This window comes from Mycena indigotica (assembly GCF_014461135.1).
Source record: "Mycena indigotica strain 171206Taipei chromosome Unknown Mind.scaff0005, whole genome shotgun sequence".
NCBI classification, from domain to species: Eukaryota; Fungi; Basidiomycota; class Agaricomycetes; order Agaricales; family Mycenaceae; genus Mycena; species Mycena indigotica.
This window is the reverse complement of record NW_023503004.1, coordinates 2,634,835-2,649,401: the sequence shown is the minus strand read 5'-3', so window position 1 is coordinate 2,649,401 and position 14,567 is coordinate 2,634,835. Positions and strand designations below refer to the sequence as shown.

Here is a 14,567-nt window from a genome sequence, read left to right as displayed (position 1 = left end):
AGTTTCTATGCCGCTCCCGCATTTTCCTTCTCCTTTTCCTTCACCGCATCTTCCCGCCCCCACGCTTTGTCGACCTGGGTATGCAGGGGAAGCGCCTTCATCAGCCCACTGACAAGCAGACCGGCACCGCCAATCGCAGCAAGAACATGCCACACAAGCTGGAAGGCGCGAGCAAACGCGGACTTGACTTCCGCACGCAATTCCGGCTGTAACCCTTGGATCGATGGGATGATGGAGAAGACCGCTTCGGTGCCGCCAGGAAGGGAGGCTAGGAAGTCTGACGGGAGGTAGGATCCCAGTCGGTTCTGGATAATGGTACCACCGATGGTAACACCCCAAATCTATTCGTATAGTCATCAATATCGCAACTCACGGGGGGGGGATAGAAAAAAAAACTGACCAAAGCGAACTGGCGGAGGAAGAAGAGGAACGAGAGCGCCTGCGTGGACTGTGTGACGGGAATCGGGGCCAGGACGGGGAAATACGCCCCAACTGTGATTAACCCCATTCCAGATCCAAGAAGCAGTTCGTATCCGATCGGTGTTGCGCGTTTCGTGTTTTCGTCAACCATTCCCAACAATCCTGCACCGAGCACAATCAGAGCCCAGCCGCACCACATCAAGGGCCGATAGCGGGAGGTTTTGTTGACCAAGACGCCTCCGATACCTGCCATTGGAGCGATGCTGAATGTCATCGCAAGACCGTTGACGCCTGCCGCGATGGGAGATGCAGATTTGCATGCTTGGAAGTATAGTGGCAACCAGTCTAGAGTGGCAGGTTAGACAACGATCGGGAAAGGATGGAGCTGACGCACAGCCGATAGCTGAGAGAACGATGCCGTTGAGCAGTGTTTGCACGTATCCACTGAAGGCAGTGCGGGTGGCCATAAGGGAGACGGGAATCTGCAACAACAATCAATCAAACCGGATGAGGAAGTCGAAGAAAATATTACGATAGGGTAAAGGGGAACGAAAGCTTCATAAACAAGGAAAGCGCCAAACCCTGCGATGCCGACGACGAGTGGCGCGATGACCTTAGGTGACGACCAGGGAAACACACTTCCACCCCATGTCAAAGCAATAACCATGGAAGTAGTTGACGCCACAATAAGAGCATTACCACTGGTGAAATGCTTTGTCAGAATGGTTGGAAAGTCGACGGAAACTGTACACACATTATGTCCAACCGCTGAAGTTTCTCTCGAAGCGGGGCTTTGGGCGTTTTGAGATGCACGAATAGCGCAATGAGGACAGCACAGAAACCGCCAATGGGGAGATTCATATAGAAGAGCCATCTTCAAAAAAAAATGTTAGACAATGGTATTTGGGCAAGCAAATAAAATGACCTCCAGTGTCCACGCTCGGCAAGGGCACCACCAATGACTGGGCCAGAGCCTGCACCGATACCGAACGCCATAGACATGATACCTGTGAAACCACCGCGTGCTTGGAGTGGTACGAGGTCCGAGATGATGATCTGGATGAGAGAGACGACAGCGCCAGCCCCGAGCCCTTGGACAGCTACGAAGAATGAGACCAGGGGATGAAGTCAGATAACCACATACTTCGCCCAGCCACGAGGAAGTTCATGTTGTTTGCAGCACCACAAAGCGCGCTTCCAATCATGAAGATGGCAATCGCAGCTAGCATTACGCTTCTTCGTCCAAAAATCTGAAAAGGAAGTTTATCGACTGAACAAGCAAGGAGGAACAAAACTACCTGGGCCAAGCCTCCGCAGAAGGGGAGGAGAGCAGTTGACGCGAGGTTGTATGCAGACCCTATCCTGTAATTCGATTCAACGGAGACGAAGAACAACAGTTCAAGAACGGTACCAAATGTAGTTGTTTCCCTTCAAATCTTCTGTGATGACTGGAAGAGCAATGCTAACGGCGGACTGAATAGCGACTTAGGCTAGTCGACAAGAGAGCAGTTGGCACTCACAAACTCTATGGCGGTGAGCAGCTGGCTGATAGCGAGGGACGCAATAATCGACCAAAATTTCCAGTCGCGTCGCATGTGTGAGTCTTCGTCAGTTTTTGTTTCTTCAACGTCAGCATGAGCAGCGGTATCGTGGTCGGTTTCGGTGTCGGGGGGATGTGGGGCCTCCATTGTGTGTGTGTGGCCACAAGTCAAGAGTAAGCGGTGAAAACGGAACGCGTCAAAATAAATGGACCCTGCGGAATTTTCCGCCAGGTTTCTCTTCGCGAACCCTCTAAGTCCCCGGAGTCAGATCAGACCGAAGGCTCGCCGAACAAAGCTTGTTGTAGGCCTCTCCATGTCAGTACGAGTTGAAAGGTTTCAATACTACTCGGCGCCACGAGAAGTCATGGTAGAAACTATATTTAACACTCGCTTCATAAGCACAACGCTATTCATGCAATCGATGAGTGTGCGTGCGGGTCCAATGAATGTGCTGAGGGTTTGCAAGGACAGTGTGGCAGATTGATCCTGTGGAGGTGGCACGTGATCACCACCCTTTTTCCTCGCACCAGAACCTTCGACATCCATCGAACTCGGCTGCAGGTGGATGTCAACACTAACCAGTTGGGTTTTTTGTCTCCATGATGCGTACCGTTGGCTTTGGGGCCTGACCCACCTTCTAGTACCGAGCGGAAATCGGGGGGCAATGAGGGTCGAGACCACCTGATAGTGAAGAACGTCGTCTCGGTTTGCGAGGCGGAATCACTTTCCGCCTTGGTCGATATCCCAGATATTTTTAGCAAAAAATTCAATGGCAGAACTGGACTAGACGCCGCAAATTGGCCGTACCGACTTTGTGAGAATCGTATTGGTCAGCATATCTTTTGTTCAAGGACTGTTCTGTTTCTCAACGCTGTCATTCGCCCAGAATGTCACCTTTGGTAGATAGTTCCGGAACGGACAACGCGCGCCGCTATGAACAGTTGGTGGCCGCCCTAATCAAATGCCGATTTAATTTTGCTCACACAGAGGTCTAGATAGAGTGCGACCACTTGCTTCCAAAATCTTATACGTTGGTTATAAATGGTCGACCAACACTATTGAGACCGTAAACCATGGCATTGGAACGATTGGCCTTTTCTGCAGCTGCGCTCGCGCTGGTTTGTTCTATCCAGTCAATCCCACATCCAAGTAGCTGAATCGTTGAACACAGGCGAATCATGTTTATTGTAATCGCTACGAGCCCAAGACAGCACACAACGCGCTCTTAGCTCTAGTCTCTCAGCCGATACTCTTAGTCCTACTTCTGGGACCCAAGACCATTACCGGATTGCTGCTAGTCAATTCCGTTTTCTTCACAACACTAGCTCTCTCCATTACCACATATCGTCTCTCCCCTTGGCATCCTTTGGCCCATATCCCTGGTCCACGTGCAGCAAGAATCAGCAAGCTCTGGGCAGTCAAAGTAGGGATCAGCGGAAACAGGCATCGTGTGCTCAAAGACCTTCATGACCTCTACGGCGATTGTGTGCGTATCGGTAAGCATTTTTTTCGTACCCTGAACTCTACTCTAATTACAGTGCCACACAGGCCCCAACGAAATCTCTATCAACAATGTGGAAGCAGTCAAGTCAGTGTTGGGTCCCGGCGGTTTCCAGAAAGGACAATGTTCGCGTCCGCGTAGTCAGGGGAGCCTTTGGCTGATGCTTTGCAGTCTACGACATTTTTTCGGATGCTAAGCTGGGAACGAGCACGCTACTCGGGCTGCGAGGAGATGCACATGCGAATCGTCGTCGGATTTGGAATCGTGGCATGAGCACGGACTCCCTGAAAGATTTTGAAGTCATTTTGGCCAAACGAGTAGCGTTGTTGCTCACGCAGCTAGACGAGTTTGCCCGAGAAGGGCGACAGATCGATATCGCAGAATGGTTCACATATCTGACCTCGGATTTTATGGGCGACATGGCGTAGGTCGCTCTGGTCATGCTGTCCCTCTCACTAACCCGTCCTCAGGTTTGGCGGAGGATTCGAAATGATGCGCGACGGGGGAGACAAGGACGGTGTATACGCCGCCAATAAACTGGGGGTCAAGTCGGTCTCTGTTTCTTTCCCTAATTCTCAGTCGTCATGAATGGTCCTTAGACTTTCTTCGATCATAGCCCAAATACCTTGGTTGTGGCCAACAATCAACCTTTTACCGAGCGTTCAACAATTCCGTCTTTTTGCGCGACAGCGGACTAAAGCTCGTATCGCTGCAGGCCCGAAAGAACACAAGGATCTGTGGTACCACCTGGTTAGCCCCGGTCTCTCATTTCCACCCTTTTGCTCACGCACGCCAGATGGACGAAGACGGACATGAGAAAGTGAAGCCTACAATAGCTGAAGTGGTCGGGGACGGCGCTTTGGCAATCGTTGCAGGAACCGACACTTCGTCTTTGGCGCTCGCGACGTAGGCCCGATTGTCTCCCTCGATTCGATGCTCACTGCGCTTGACAGCTTTGTCTGGTGCATGCTGTCCAATCCTGACATTTATGCGCGCGCAAAAGCTGAGGTCGACACGGTCTACCCAGATTTGGATGCCATACTAGACGCTGGTAAGCATGAAGAACTGAAGATCGTCACTGCCTGCCTGTGGGTTCATTTTTTTTTCCCTTGTCTTTGTCCATCAACTCATTCAAATCCAGACAAGAAGTCCTTCGGCTTTTCCCGCCCATTCCTAGTGCTGGGGCCCGCAAGGTCTCCGCCGGAGACTCCAGGCTGATTGCCAATCGTTTCTTTATTCCGGAACATACCCAAATCTGTCTTCCGGCATACGCTATCCACCGTAACCCCAAGAACTTCTACCCGGCCCCAGAAAAGTACGATCCAGACCGCTGGCTGCGTCCGTTATCGGACTCGGAAATCCTCAATCAGGCGGCATTCATACCGTTTTCCTACGGGGCAGCAAATTGTGCGGCCAAGAACCTTGCATGGCGCGAACTACTCATAACCGCGAGCGCGATCCTCAAACAGTACGATATGCGCTTTGCGGAGCCAGAGGCAGGCCATTGGGTGGATACGATCAAGGACTTTTACGTCACCGATGCAGGAAAGTTGAAGGTTCATATCACGTTGCGCTGAAATGAAGGAAGCATACGAGTTGTACAGTTTCGAGGGTGTGTTCAGAACCCAATCAAAACCGAATACGACCCAGTGATAAGCATTCCATCAGGTTGAAAAGAGTGATGTGCAAGAATAAGCATTTGTTTCTCGAGTATTTTACGGTGACTATCCCCCGCCCCCGACTCCGGGACGCGCGGTGGATCAGGTCGTGAAAACTTCGGAGCTTCACATGGCCACGGGCAAATGCATTCAGTTTCCGCAACTACGCGAGGTTAACTGTTGTTCCTCAGCTAAAAATACCTGCTATCTGAAGATGTTTGGTAGTTCAAACGAAAACGATGCTATACCAAGAGCGAGCAAGCCCAGGTCAATCACAAAGATGGCGGCGCTGACAATTAAACTCGCATCCTGGCCGCGCCGATATTTTCGTCTGATAAAATTTATAAAAACCGCAATGACAGTGTGCTGGTTCTTTATGCTTTCCTGGCTCCTCTCGCGCTTCTGGGACACGCCCCCGCCAGCTGGCGTTCGTGTGGTCCCGTGCACTGGCATGGACGCCGAGATGGCCGATATGATACTCACGACGATCCTCGTCGTAGATGCTCGGTTGGACCCCAAGAAGCTCGAAAACTCGGTTTCTCTGCTAGTCGAGAAGAAATTTCCGCGGGCGGGGGCGAGACTAGCGCGTCGAAATGAGGTACGCCACGGCCTCAAGTTTCGAGCTATGAAAAGCTAAACAAGACCATGATCGATAGAAATACGAGTTTCAGATACCGCAAGATTTTAGCCCAAGTACGCCCGCGGTCTCGTTCACCTGTAGCGACTATTCAGAGCCATACGACTCACCCTCTCGCCCATCGCTCGCCACACTTCGCGTCTCCAAACCGACAGCGCCATTTGTGTGTCAAGCACCGGCGCTTTGGCAGTTTTCGCGCGGAAAGACGTGCCCAAATACGGTGCAGGATCTCCTCAAGCCCAACACTCCGCTCGTACACATCCATGTGACGACTTTCAACGACATCACGTTCGTTGGCGTCACGTCCACCCACGCGATGTTTGACGCGATGGGTACCAAGATTTTCCTCCACGCCTGGACTCGGGTGCTCTCGGGCGAGCCGCTGGACGATATTCCTGGCATGCCCTGGGACGTTGCACCATTCTCCAGCTTTGCGTCCCAAACTTTCCCAAAGGGATGGGTGCAACGCGGACTGTTTAAACTGGGCTTTATTTCGCGATGGCTGTGGTCTTTCCGATTCAAGCGCCGTCTTCGCCTCGATCCGTTTCTGGTGGGGATGGCCATATGTATGCCCAAGGCATTTCTCGAAAGACACAAGCAAGATGTCATGGCCGAGCTGCAGGATGCGGGCTCAAAGGAGTGGGTTTCGAGCTCGGACGTCTTGCTAGCGTGGCTCGTCAAAGTAGGTAAAGCTTACACATTTCTCAACTCTCCTCTTATTCTCTGGTTTTAGCTGTGCTACAGCTATCGACAAGACACTACAGTCGTCCATATGAACATCCCGAGCAACCTACGCGAGCGGCGCGTGTTCCCTACCGCCTCAGGTACCATTGAAACGCCCTACATCCACAACGCTGTAATGCCCATCGCGCTGCCGCCCTTCAACGCAAACACTGTCGCCGTCACGCCTCTCCGCGACATCGCCCTAGGATTCCGCCGCACGATCCTCGCGTTTGATGCCAACATCGATGCCATCAAGAACGATCTGCGGTGGCGCTGCTCGGATCCGACCGCGTACGCCTACCCGTGTCCACCCGGCGCCGAGTACTCCCTCCAGACAAACTGGCGCTCCGCAAATTACACCGAGCTGGACTTCTCTGGCGCAGTATCCGGCAATCTCTGTCAAGAAAACTTGAAGCCCCGGGTGTTGGCCGCGAATGGTGCGATGAGAACAGAGAGAATGCGTGACGGCGGTGCAATAATGTATGAGAGCGAAGACTGCATATGGATCGCCCAGCTGAAGGGGGCGAAGCAATGGGCAGCGATAAAGGCCACTGGATCAGTTGAGTTCAAATCGTAGATGAGCTCTTCTATCGACTATCCACGTGATCGCGATTTTAATGGCTTATGTATCAGTCACATTGCGAAGTCAGAAAACAACAACCAAACGAGCAGGAATCCATTGAGTTACATGAGCCACTAGCGACTGAGAGCGCGGTATACAAGACGGGTATCTAAGAGTAATGCGACAGTGCAAGTACAAATGAGATGATGAAAAAATGCGATGGAAATGCATGAGAGCGATTACTAGCAGCAGAGCGAGAGGAAAGCGGAAAAGAAAACACAGCAGAACTTCACCGAGAGCCCAAGCGCTGGAATAGACCCAGGATAGACGTGAAACCAAATGGGGGCGAGGCTATCGAACTCAGATGTCGTGGTGATGGCGAGGTCGACTGACGGGTATATGGATGGGGCCTTGCCTCATGGCGCGCTTGCTGGCGAGAAGAGACAGAGGGAGACGAGGAAACCGATGGCAAGGACGAGATAGACGAGGCCGGCGACGACAACTGAGATCCAGATGACTCCGAGTTGGTGTTACCGCTGCCTGTCCGCATCCTCCGTCGCTCGCCCAAAGCACTTGAAACACAACTCCAGATACCAACTTTCCGCCCAATACTCTGCATCTCCAACAGCGCCTGGGTTTCTGACTCTTGTTTTGCCAGCTCTTGCTCGCGATTATATGGGTGTACTCGAGCCTTTGGTTTGCGACGGTGGCTGCAACCAGGGCTGCAGCCAACCGAGTACGGTGGGACAGGCTTGACAAAACCGGATGCGGAGCTCGAACCGTCCCCTAGGCCCAGTTGGAGCCCGTTGGGTCCGTAGAGCAAACTTGGTTTGGAAAGCGTTTCTACTGGGTACAGGTTAACAGGCCGAGAGTAAAGTTGTGACGCAACCACAGGCGGCCAAGCCGGTATTTGTAGAGCGGGTGTCAGATCAGGAGAGGACATGATAGGGAAGGAGAACGGCGGCGCAAGGTTTATCGAAGGAGGTTGGGGAGCGGGGAAGACAGGGACAGGATAGATGGGGTTGGGTGTTGGCGTCGGAAGCAATGCAGGAACAGGGGTCATTGTGGTATCAACACTAGTGGGCGGTGGTTGAAACGGGGAAGGTTGTTCCACTGGTGGTATCGATGGCACTTGCTGGGTCGGCCAAGAAGTTGCCGATATCTCGGGCATACTAACATCACGAGTCAGTTGCGATTGGTGCACAATTGGGATGGAAGGCGAAATCGTCCACTGAGAAGCTCGATTCAATCCCAAGTCAGGGTTCAAAGGCGAGTATGTCTCCGTGTCCACAGCCTGAGCAGGGATTTCTTTGCCCTTCCCAGTTGAAGCCGAGTGTAAGTGTGATTTTACGGGTGTCTCCGCGATTCCATTAGTCGGAGGTGACTTTGCTGGGTGTGCCATCGTATAAGGGGGCGGTGGCGATGCGGCTTTGGTTTGACTTGAACTTGCGACGGGCACAGGTTCGACTCTGGTGATGACAATGGGGATTGGAGCAGTGGAAGGAGGAATAGTTGGAACGACGACCGCTGCGGGCGGTGGTCTGTGAATAGGTACGCTGTCGAAGTCTGACAATGGGAGGGAAATGGGAGCGAGTCTTGGTGCTGATGGCTACGAAAGGAATGAGGGCGAAAAATGGCGGCCAAGACAAGGATACGCACCACCGAGTTGTTCTCCGTCATAGTGAATGAGTCGAAGATGTCTTCGAGTAGAAGTTGCGCTTCATCCCGGTGGTCGGCGATCTCCGATTGTTTACCAACGGTGGGCTGAGGTTGAGGACGATTTGATGGTGTCTGGGCCACACTCAATACATTAAACATCGCCGCAAGTTCTTCATCTGCCGCTGCATGCTTGGACGAACTTCGTTGCCTTGCGGCAAGCGAAGGGAGCCGAAGTTTGATGCCTGAGGTAGGTTTAGACGAAGATGTCTGCTTTAAGTTAGTCAAGGGAGACTTTGAGCCAGCATACGAGTACCTTAAACATCGATTCGTCCTGCTGCTGGGCGTGGGAGGAAAAGTTAGGCGCTTGTGGGTCCACCTATGACTCGTCAGAACACATCGCCACACTGATTCGGAAGAAATGGCCACCTGAGCTCTAGGTCGCCGTTGTCGCCGACAGACCTTGAGTGCAGCAACAAGCGCATCCTCGTCGACGTTCCCCACATAAAGTTGTTGTCCGTCAACAGGACCTTCCATCACACCACAATCAATCTCCGCCTGAATCCATGCCAATGCCCTCATTATCTGCCCTCCATACTTCCTGAATCGGCCAACGCCATGCTTGCGATGCTTGAGGAAGGCGAGTAGCGTGTCATACTCACAGTCGCGATAGAATCTTTGGCGCCACCAGTACCACAACTCGAGTGCGTCAAGCTTTCTCAGGGCTTTGAGCAGCTCTTCAAACTCGGACTGGGCAAGTTCAAGTTTGTCTTCGGCCTTTGGCTCGGCGGCGAACACCACGCGTTTCTTCGCTCCAGAGTGATGGGCGTTGTACGGCTTGGAGTTGGCGCGGAGGATGCTTTCTTGTCTCGGCATGGTATTGCTGTTGAGTGTAGATGAGAAAGATAGAATCGCGAGTTATTGAGCTCTTATACCGTCAAGCAGGCCCAAGCGCGTGAATATAAGCGGAAAGTTAGGCCAAAGCGCCAGCGATGAGGGAAGAAAGAGAGTCCAAAGCACAGAGCAGTGCATGTGGGTCCTCACTAGATGCGTGACGACAGCTCGGCTATCTAAGCCTTATTCTTTCGGCGACATAAGCAGAAGACAAAAGAACAAGATCTGATTAGTAAGCCTGTGCATGTGATCTAGCGCGGTGTCGTGGTGATGCGATCAACTGCGCTGTCATGCGCGCCACTGAGTCATGTATGGCACTACATACCGTGATGTACTTAGTCTCATCGACTGGGATTCTACCACTTGATCCAAGTTTTCCTCAACCTGAGGCAAATCCGTTACTTGATACCGTCCAAAACGAAAGTAAGAATTCACGTTCAAAGTTCCGAGTCAAGGCTAAAAGCCTACTAATAACTTGGCTGCTGTGAGAAGCAGGACATTCTAGATTTCAATAAGATCTGGAGCTTGTAAGCTAGCGTCCTTATAGTACTGCACTGAGCAGTAAGTACAGTAATCAGAGTTAACGGTAACTTGAAACAGGCAGGCCTAGCTTGAGATCACCGTGGCGATAATTCCTCGAATCGTCGTCAAATTCGCTGCTTGAGCTTTGCCTTAGGCTTAAAGCGAGTAAATTTTAACAAGTAGTTCCCTTCTGTGGCGGACGCTTATAGCGCTTCGACGTCAGGTCGAGCATTACATCACCCGCGAAAATCGTCGTGTTTGTCCTCAGGCTGTTGCTTACTGCAGCGTGGTCAGCGAGTTCAAGTTGTACGAGACAAGGTGAGATATTATATTGGACGACAAGGTTGAAACAGTCTGTGACATGGGACCATAGAGTAAAGCTCGAAGTCGGTAAGCTCAGAGTATTGGGCGGGGGGCATGAGCTAGGTGTCCGAAAGAGCTGAGGCCCCGAGCGAGCTATAAAGCAAGCTCGGTGATCATACACCAAGCCGGTCGGCGAATTACCACGTGTATACAACGAGCACTAGGGCCAAAATTAGCCTCGTAACGGTATATTGAACGTCTAATGTTAGAGTTTAGCTGACAGGCAGGGACTTACTCGCCATTCCGAGCTAGTTGGAACTTGGCATGGTCGTGAAACAAGATGCTTCGCGTGTTGCGTCCAGAGAACAGCCAATTGAACTTGAAGCTTGAAAGCCGAGGATTACTGTATGGCATACGCGGCACCGTGACGGCGACGGAGCAAACTTGAAAGATAACATGGCTTGAAGCTTGTTACACGATAGAAGGGCGATTCAAAGCCTGGTGGTGCGAATCCCTACAACTGCGAGATTTGGAAAGGGAACTTCACTGCCTATCAGTCATTCGACAAACAGGAATACGTTGCGCATGTACAATGCTTGATCAGCAGATCCAATATATGCTCGAATCTGGCCGAATCAAAGTTGGCGAGCTGTTTCGATGTTTCCAGGGACATGAAAAGGAAGGGGAGCTGTACTATAAAGCTTAGTGACGAATGAAAACAAAAACGTGCGCCGGAAATTCGGAGCAGCAATACTCGCATATGATCTCCATAAACGGAACCAGGCGGTGATACTGGCCGTTCTGAAACGAAGGGTGCGCTGTACGAATATTTAATGCAAAGCTTATAGGCGGGGCTGCCAGTAAAGGTCGGGAGCGTTGAAGTGGGATTTTCCAATCGCCTAGAAGACGAACAGTGTCGGCCTGCCGCCTGGGGCCACGAATAACAATTCGGCAAGATGACGGAACCAGAATGGAATGCATTTGCCAGACCCGGGCCGATCAGCGGAAGTATCCAGCCAATCACGGAAAACATAGCCGATCGATCCTCCTATCGTATGTAGTTGCGGGGGTATTTGAATATTGCGCGTCGCACCGGCGAACTGGAGATTTTTTACTAGTGTTCGCAGGTTTCTTCAAGTACTGTTGGCTGCAAACGTAGACAGCGCCACCGCCACCAACTAGAAGAGTAGAACCAGCCGGAATTGTGAGACAGCGGGGTGCCTTAGGTGTTATTTGCATGCCGTTTCCACCACCGACGGTATCCTGATATTGAGGGACGTGCAAGTGAGTTAGTAACTAACTTGATGAACGAAAGTCACGATAAAAGTTTGGTAGACAACGACGAGGCCACGCGAGCACGATGCGGAAGCTTACCAAGTGCTGGCCGCTAGCAGAATCCAGCTAGAAGGCAAGCACAGCGCATGCGCTTAATCTCCGTCGATTTTCGTTGCGAGAAATGGTTATGACTGGCCACAACAATGATTTGGGGTCAGAAAATATGTATGAATGAGGGAGCTCCTCCTGAGGGACCGAGCGTCGGTGATGGAATTGATGAGTCCGAAGGGCAGCTTCGCCACGAATAATGCTGAGTGTCTTGCTTGTGCGGTAGAATGGAGGACAGTGCAATGGAATCAGCTCATCAGTCAAAATTACAAGCGAAAAAAGATCTAGCGCAGAAGTCAATGCGATAAAGAAGCGCAGCCCAAGACTCTCACTAATAGGGATACTTGTTCATGTCTCTATACTTTTTCCCTTTCCTTCTAGAAAAAGGACAAGAGATCCACAAACACGGCGACCTAGCGGTCACCCGGGAGCTCCCGCGAGCGAGCGAAGGAGGGATCGCTTCTGGAGAGCCAGAATGCTAAATGGGCCGACTTAAAAAAAGGTTTTAAGCTTGACCGAAGTTGGGTAACGCCGTAACAAAGGCACAGAACCACCCAGAAGCACCACTGCTCGGTAGGGCAAGACCTACTCAAGTTGAGTGTTGTCGTTGGGACCAAGGGGACCGTGCCTTTGCGCAGACGGCGACAATATATACGACACCCGTTGTGGCCATGGCAGTCTCAACCAAGGTTGAAGATGAAGCGTGACATAATCGTGACGATGACAAGTGCGATTGAATTTGACTTGGACGCTCCTCGGATTCCCGATTTGGGGTATCCGCTAAATACACGGCTTTCTTCTTCGAGACCCAGAATGGACTCTTTCCCTTACCCCTCCTACAACTGGACTCCTCGCCAAGCGTCACCTCCTCCACCACCACCTCGAATTACGCTCGCCGGAAGCCTTGACCCAACAACTGGCATCTTCTACCGGACCCCAGAGCACCCTCGTTTGAGGACAGCACAGGCTTGCGAGAAATGCCGTACGCGTAAAGCAAAGGTTCGTAATTGGAGAAAGCTTTTGTGATTTCTGTTTGTCGACGGCTTGACAGTGTAGTGGCGACCACCCATCGTGTCAGCGATGTCTTTCGCGTGGCCTCATCTGCGAGTACGCCAAAGAGGGAAGGGTTCGTGGACCCAATAAGGTCAAACGCGACCAGTCCGTTGCCGCTTCCTCCAGCATGGATGGTGGCCTCTCTCGCCGTCGAAGAACAACGATGTCTGGTCTTGAACCGCTCAGTACCCATGTTCCCCTTCCTCTTGCCCTACCCCGCCTGGACACAAGCTTTCCTGGTCCGATGAATGTTTCGACTCGTCTTGGTGGTGGGAATTCAGGCAGCAACAAGCGCTTTTCTCTTCCATCTAGCCTTGACACCAGCACTCTGGACCGATACTACTCTCCTTCCGTCTACAACAACGACCAGTATGGGAGCGAGCCGCCTGATTCAGCGACAGCAAGTTCGTATTCCGAATCGCGGCGAGGCAGTTTCGATCCAGTGTTTGGAATTGAGCCCATGCCGAAAGACTTGTCATTTTCCTCACATTCCTCCCAAGAGACAGCCTACAACGAGCCCGTGCAAGGTGCATTCGCTGGACAGGCATACGGTTATACGGCTTCTGAAGAATCTCTTCATCCACTATCGGGTCATCGCCCAGGCAGCTCCCGTAGCTCTTCAACGAGCAGTTCAAGTGGTCGAGGAAGTTACGAAGGAGCTGATTCTGGGTCAGTATCTATGTGATGGGTTAACTGACACTTACCTTCCAATAACAGGCCCAACAGTGCCGTATCTGGTTCTTTTCCGCTGTTTAGTGCCTATCCATCCGGTTCGCCATACTCCACACAGGCATCAAGCAACTCGTCTAATTTTTCGGGCCACCAATCTCCACATGCATCACCACCCCACCTAAGCCCAGCTACCAGCGTGGCGACGTTGCAAAACCATCGATATTGGACCAACTCGGATTCGTTCATGCGACATTCGTATGAGATTCCGACTGCGAGACACTTTTCGGACAGCGATGACCGTGTTCCTCGAGGGAGCTTGCGGGGATGGACTGAATCGCATTCCAACCAAAGGCAGTATGAGCGGGAAATGATGGCAGCGGCTATGACTGGGGGGCGACCACATCAGCACATTCCAACAAGCGACACCCGTGGTGGTCGACCAAGCCCACTCTCACTCCCTGCGACATCCAATTCCGGAATGTATCCTGATTCCCCGTCTCCCGACTCGATGTCTCGAACGATGACAGAGATCGCAATGCCAATACCAGTCCAAATAAGTCTTGGAATGTCGGTCGACAGTATGGACGAGACGGATGCGGGAGGAGTTCCCATGACCAGGACCATTTCGGCCGATGCCTTGATCACGAGCAGTTCCGAACCAACGAGTTCACCGACGAGAAGAGGCAGGGCCGCAACTGTGAGTGGAGCAAGCATGGCATATTGAGTGCTTCGTGTCTACACAAAAAAAGAGAGAGTACCACGAACCGACATACTATTCCATCCAATACCTTTCCTTCGACTTCGCGTGCGCAACCGATCACTCTCTTTTCCCATTTGGATTGCCTTGTTTTGGCGTTGGGCCTGCATACCAAACCACCACAAAATTAGCATACTGTATCAATTTCCTAGTTAGAAGACACGTACACCACGGACCTGAGACTTCACTGTAACTACTACCTCTTTTGTTGTAAATGCCATTGTGAAAATTGTGACTCTTTGGAAAAGGCTACCGGAATCGGGACGATCAACCGTTGTCGCCTGG

At 51.8% G+C, this 14,567-nt stretch overlaps 4 protein-coding genes across 4 annotated transcripts; 2 read left to right on the top strand and 2 right to left on the bottom strand.

Annotated features, from left to right (window-relative positions):
• Positions 1-5: 5 nt before the first annotated feature.
• On the bottom strand, positions 6-2,108 carry MIND_00591400 (MFS general substrate transporter; the record flags this gene model as incomplete). Its single annotated transcript, XM_037362672.1, has 10 exons — positions 6-341; positions 401-765; positions 815-902; positions 953-1,121; positions 1,175-1,294; positions 1,346-1,520; positions 1,565-1,670; positions 1,719-1,782; positions 1,832-1,893; positions 1,941-2,108. 10 exons carry the CDS (start codon positions 2,106-2,108, stop codon positions 6-8), a joined length of 1,653 nt encoding a protein of 550 aa, XP_037220593.1.
• A 926-nt stretch (positions 2,109-3,034) lies between these two features.
• Positions 3,035-5,039, top strand: MIND_00591300 (uncharacterized protein; the record flags this gene model as incomplete). Its single annotated transcript, XM_037362671.1, has 9 exons — positions 3,035-3,079; positions 3,133-3,457; positions 3,510-3,587; positions 3,634-3,886; positions 3,933-4,010; positions 4,062-4,212; positions 4,259-4,368; positions 4,416-4,550; positions 4,604-5,039. 9 exons carry the CDS (start codon positions 3,035-3,037, stop codon positions 5,037-5,039), a joined length of 1,611 nt encoding a protein of 536 aa, XP_037220592.1.
• A 379-nt stretch (positions 5,040-5,418) lies between these two features.
• Positions 5,419-7,057, top strand: MIND_00591200 (uncharacterized protein; the record flags this gene model as incomplete). Its single annotated transcript, XM_037362670.1, has 3 exons — positions 5,419-5,718; positions 5,777-6,439; positions 6,491-7,057. Exons 1-3 carry the CDS (start codon positions 5,476-5,478, stop codon positions 7,055-7,057), a joined length of 1,473 nt encoding a protein of 490 aa, XP_037220591.1. The 5' UTR covers positions 5,419-5,475.
• Positions 7,058-7,331: 274 nt separating this feature from the next.
• MIND_00591100 (uncharacterized protein) lies at positions 7,332-9,574 on the bottom strand (the record flags this gene model as incomplete). The annotated part of the gene is made up of 4 exons (XM_037362669.1): positions 7,332-8,651; positions 8,702-8,968; positions 9,015-9,077; positions 9,128-9,574. 4 exons carry the CDS (start codon positions 9,572-9,574, stop codon positions 7,332-7,334), a joined length of 2,097 nt encoding a protein of 698 aa, XP_037220590.1.
• Between the last annotated feature and the right edge of the window lie 4,993 nt (positions 9,575-14,567).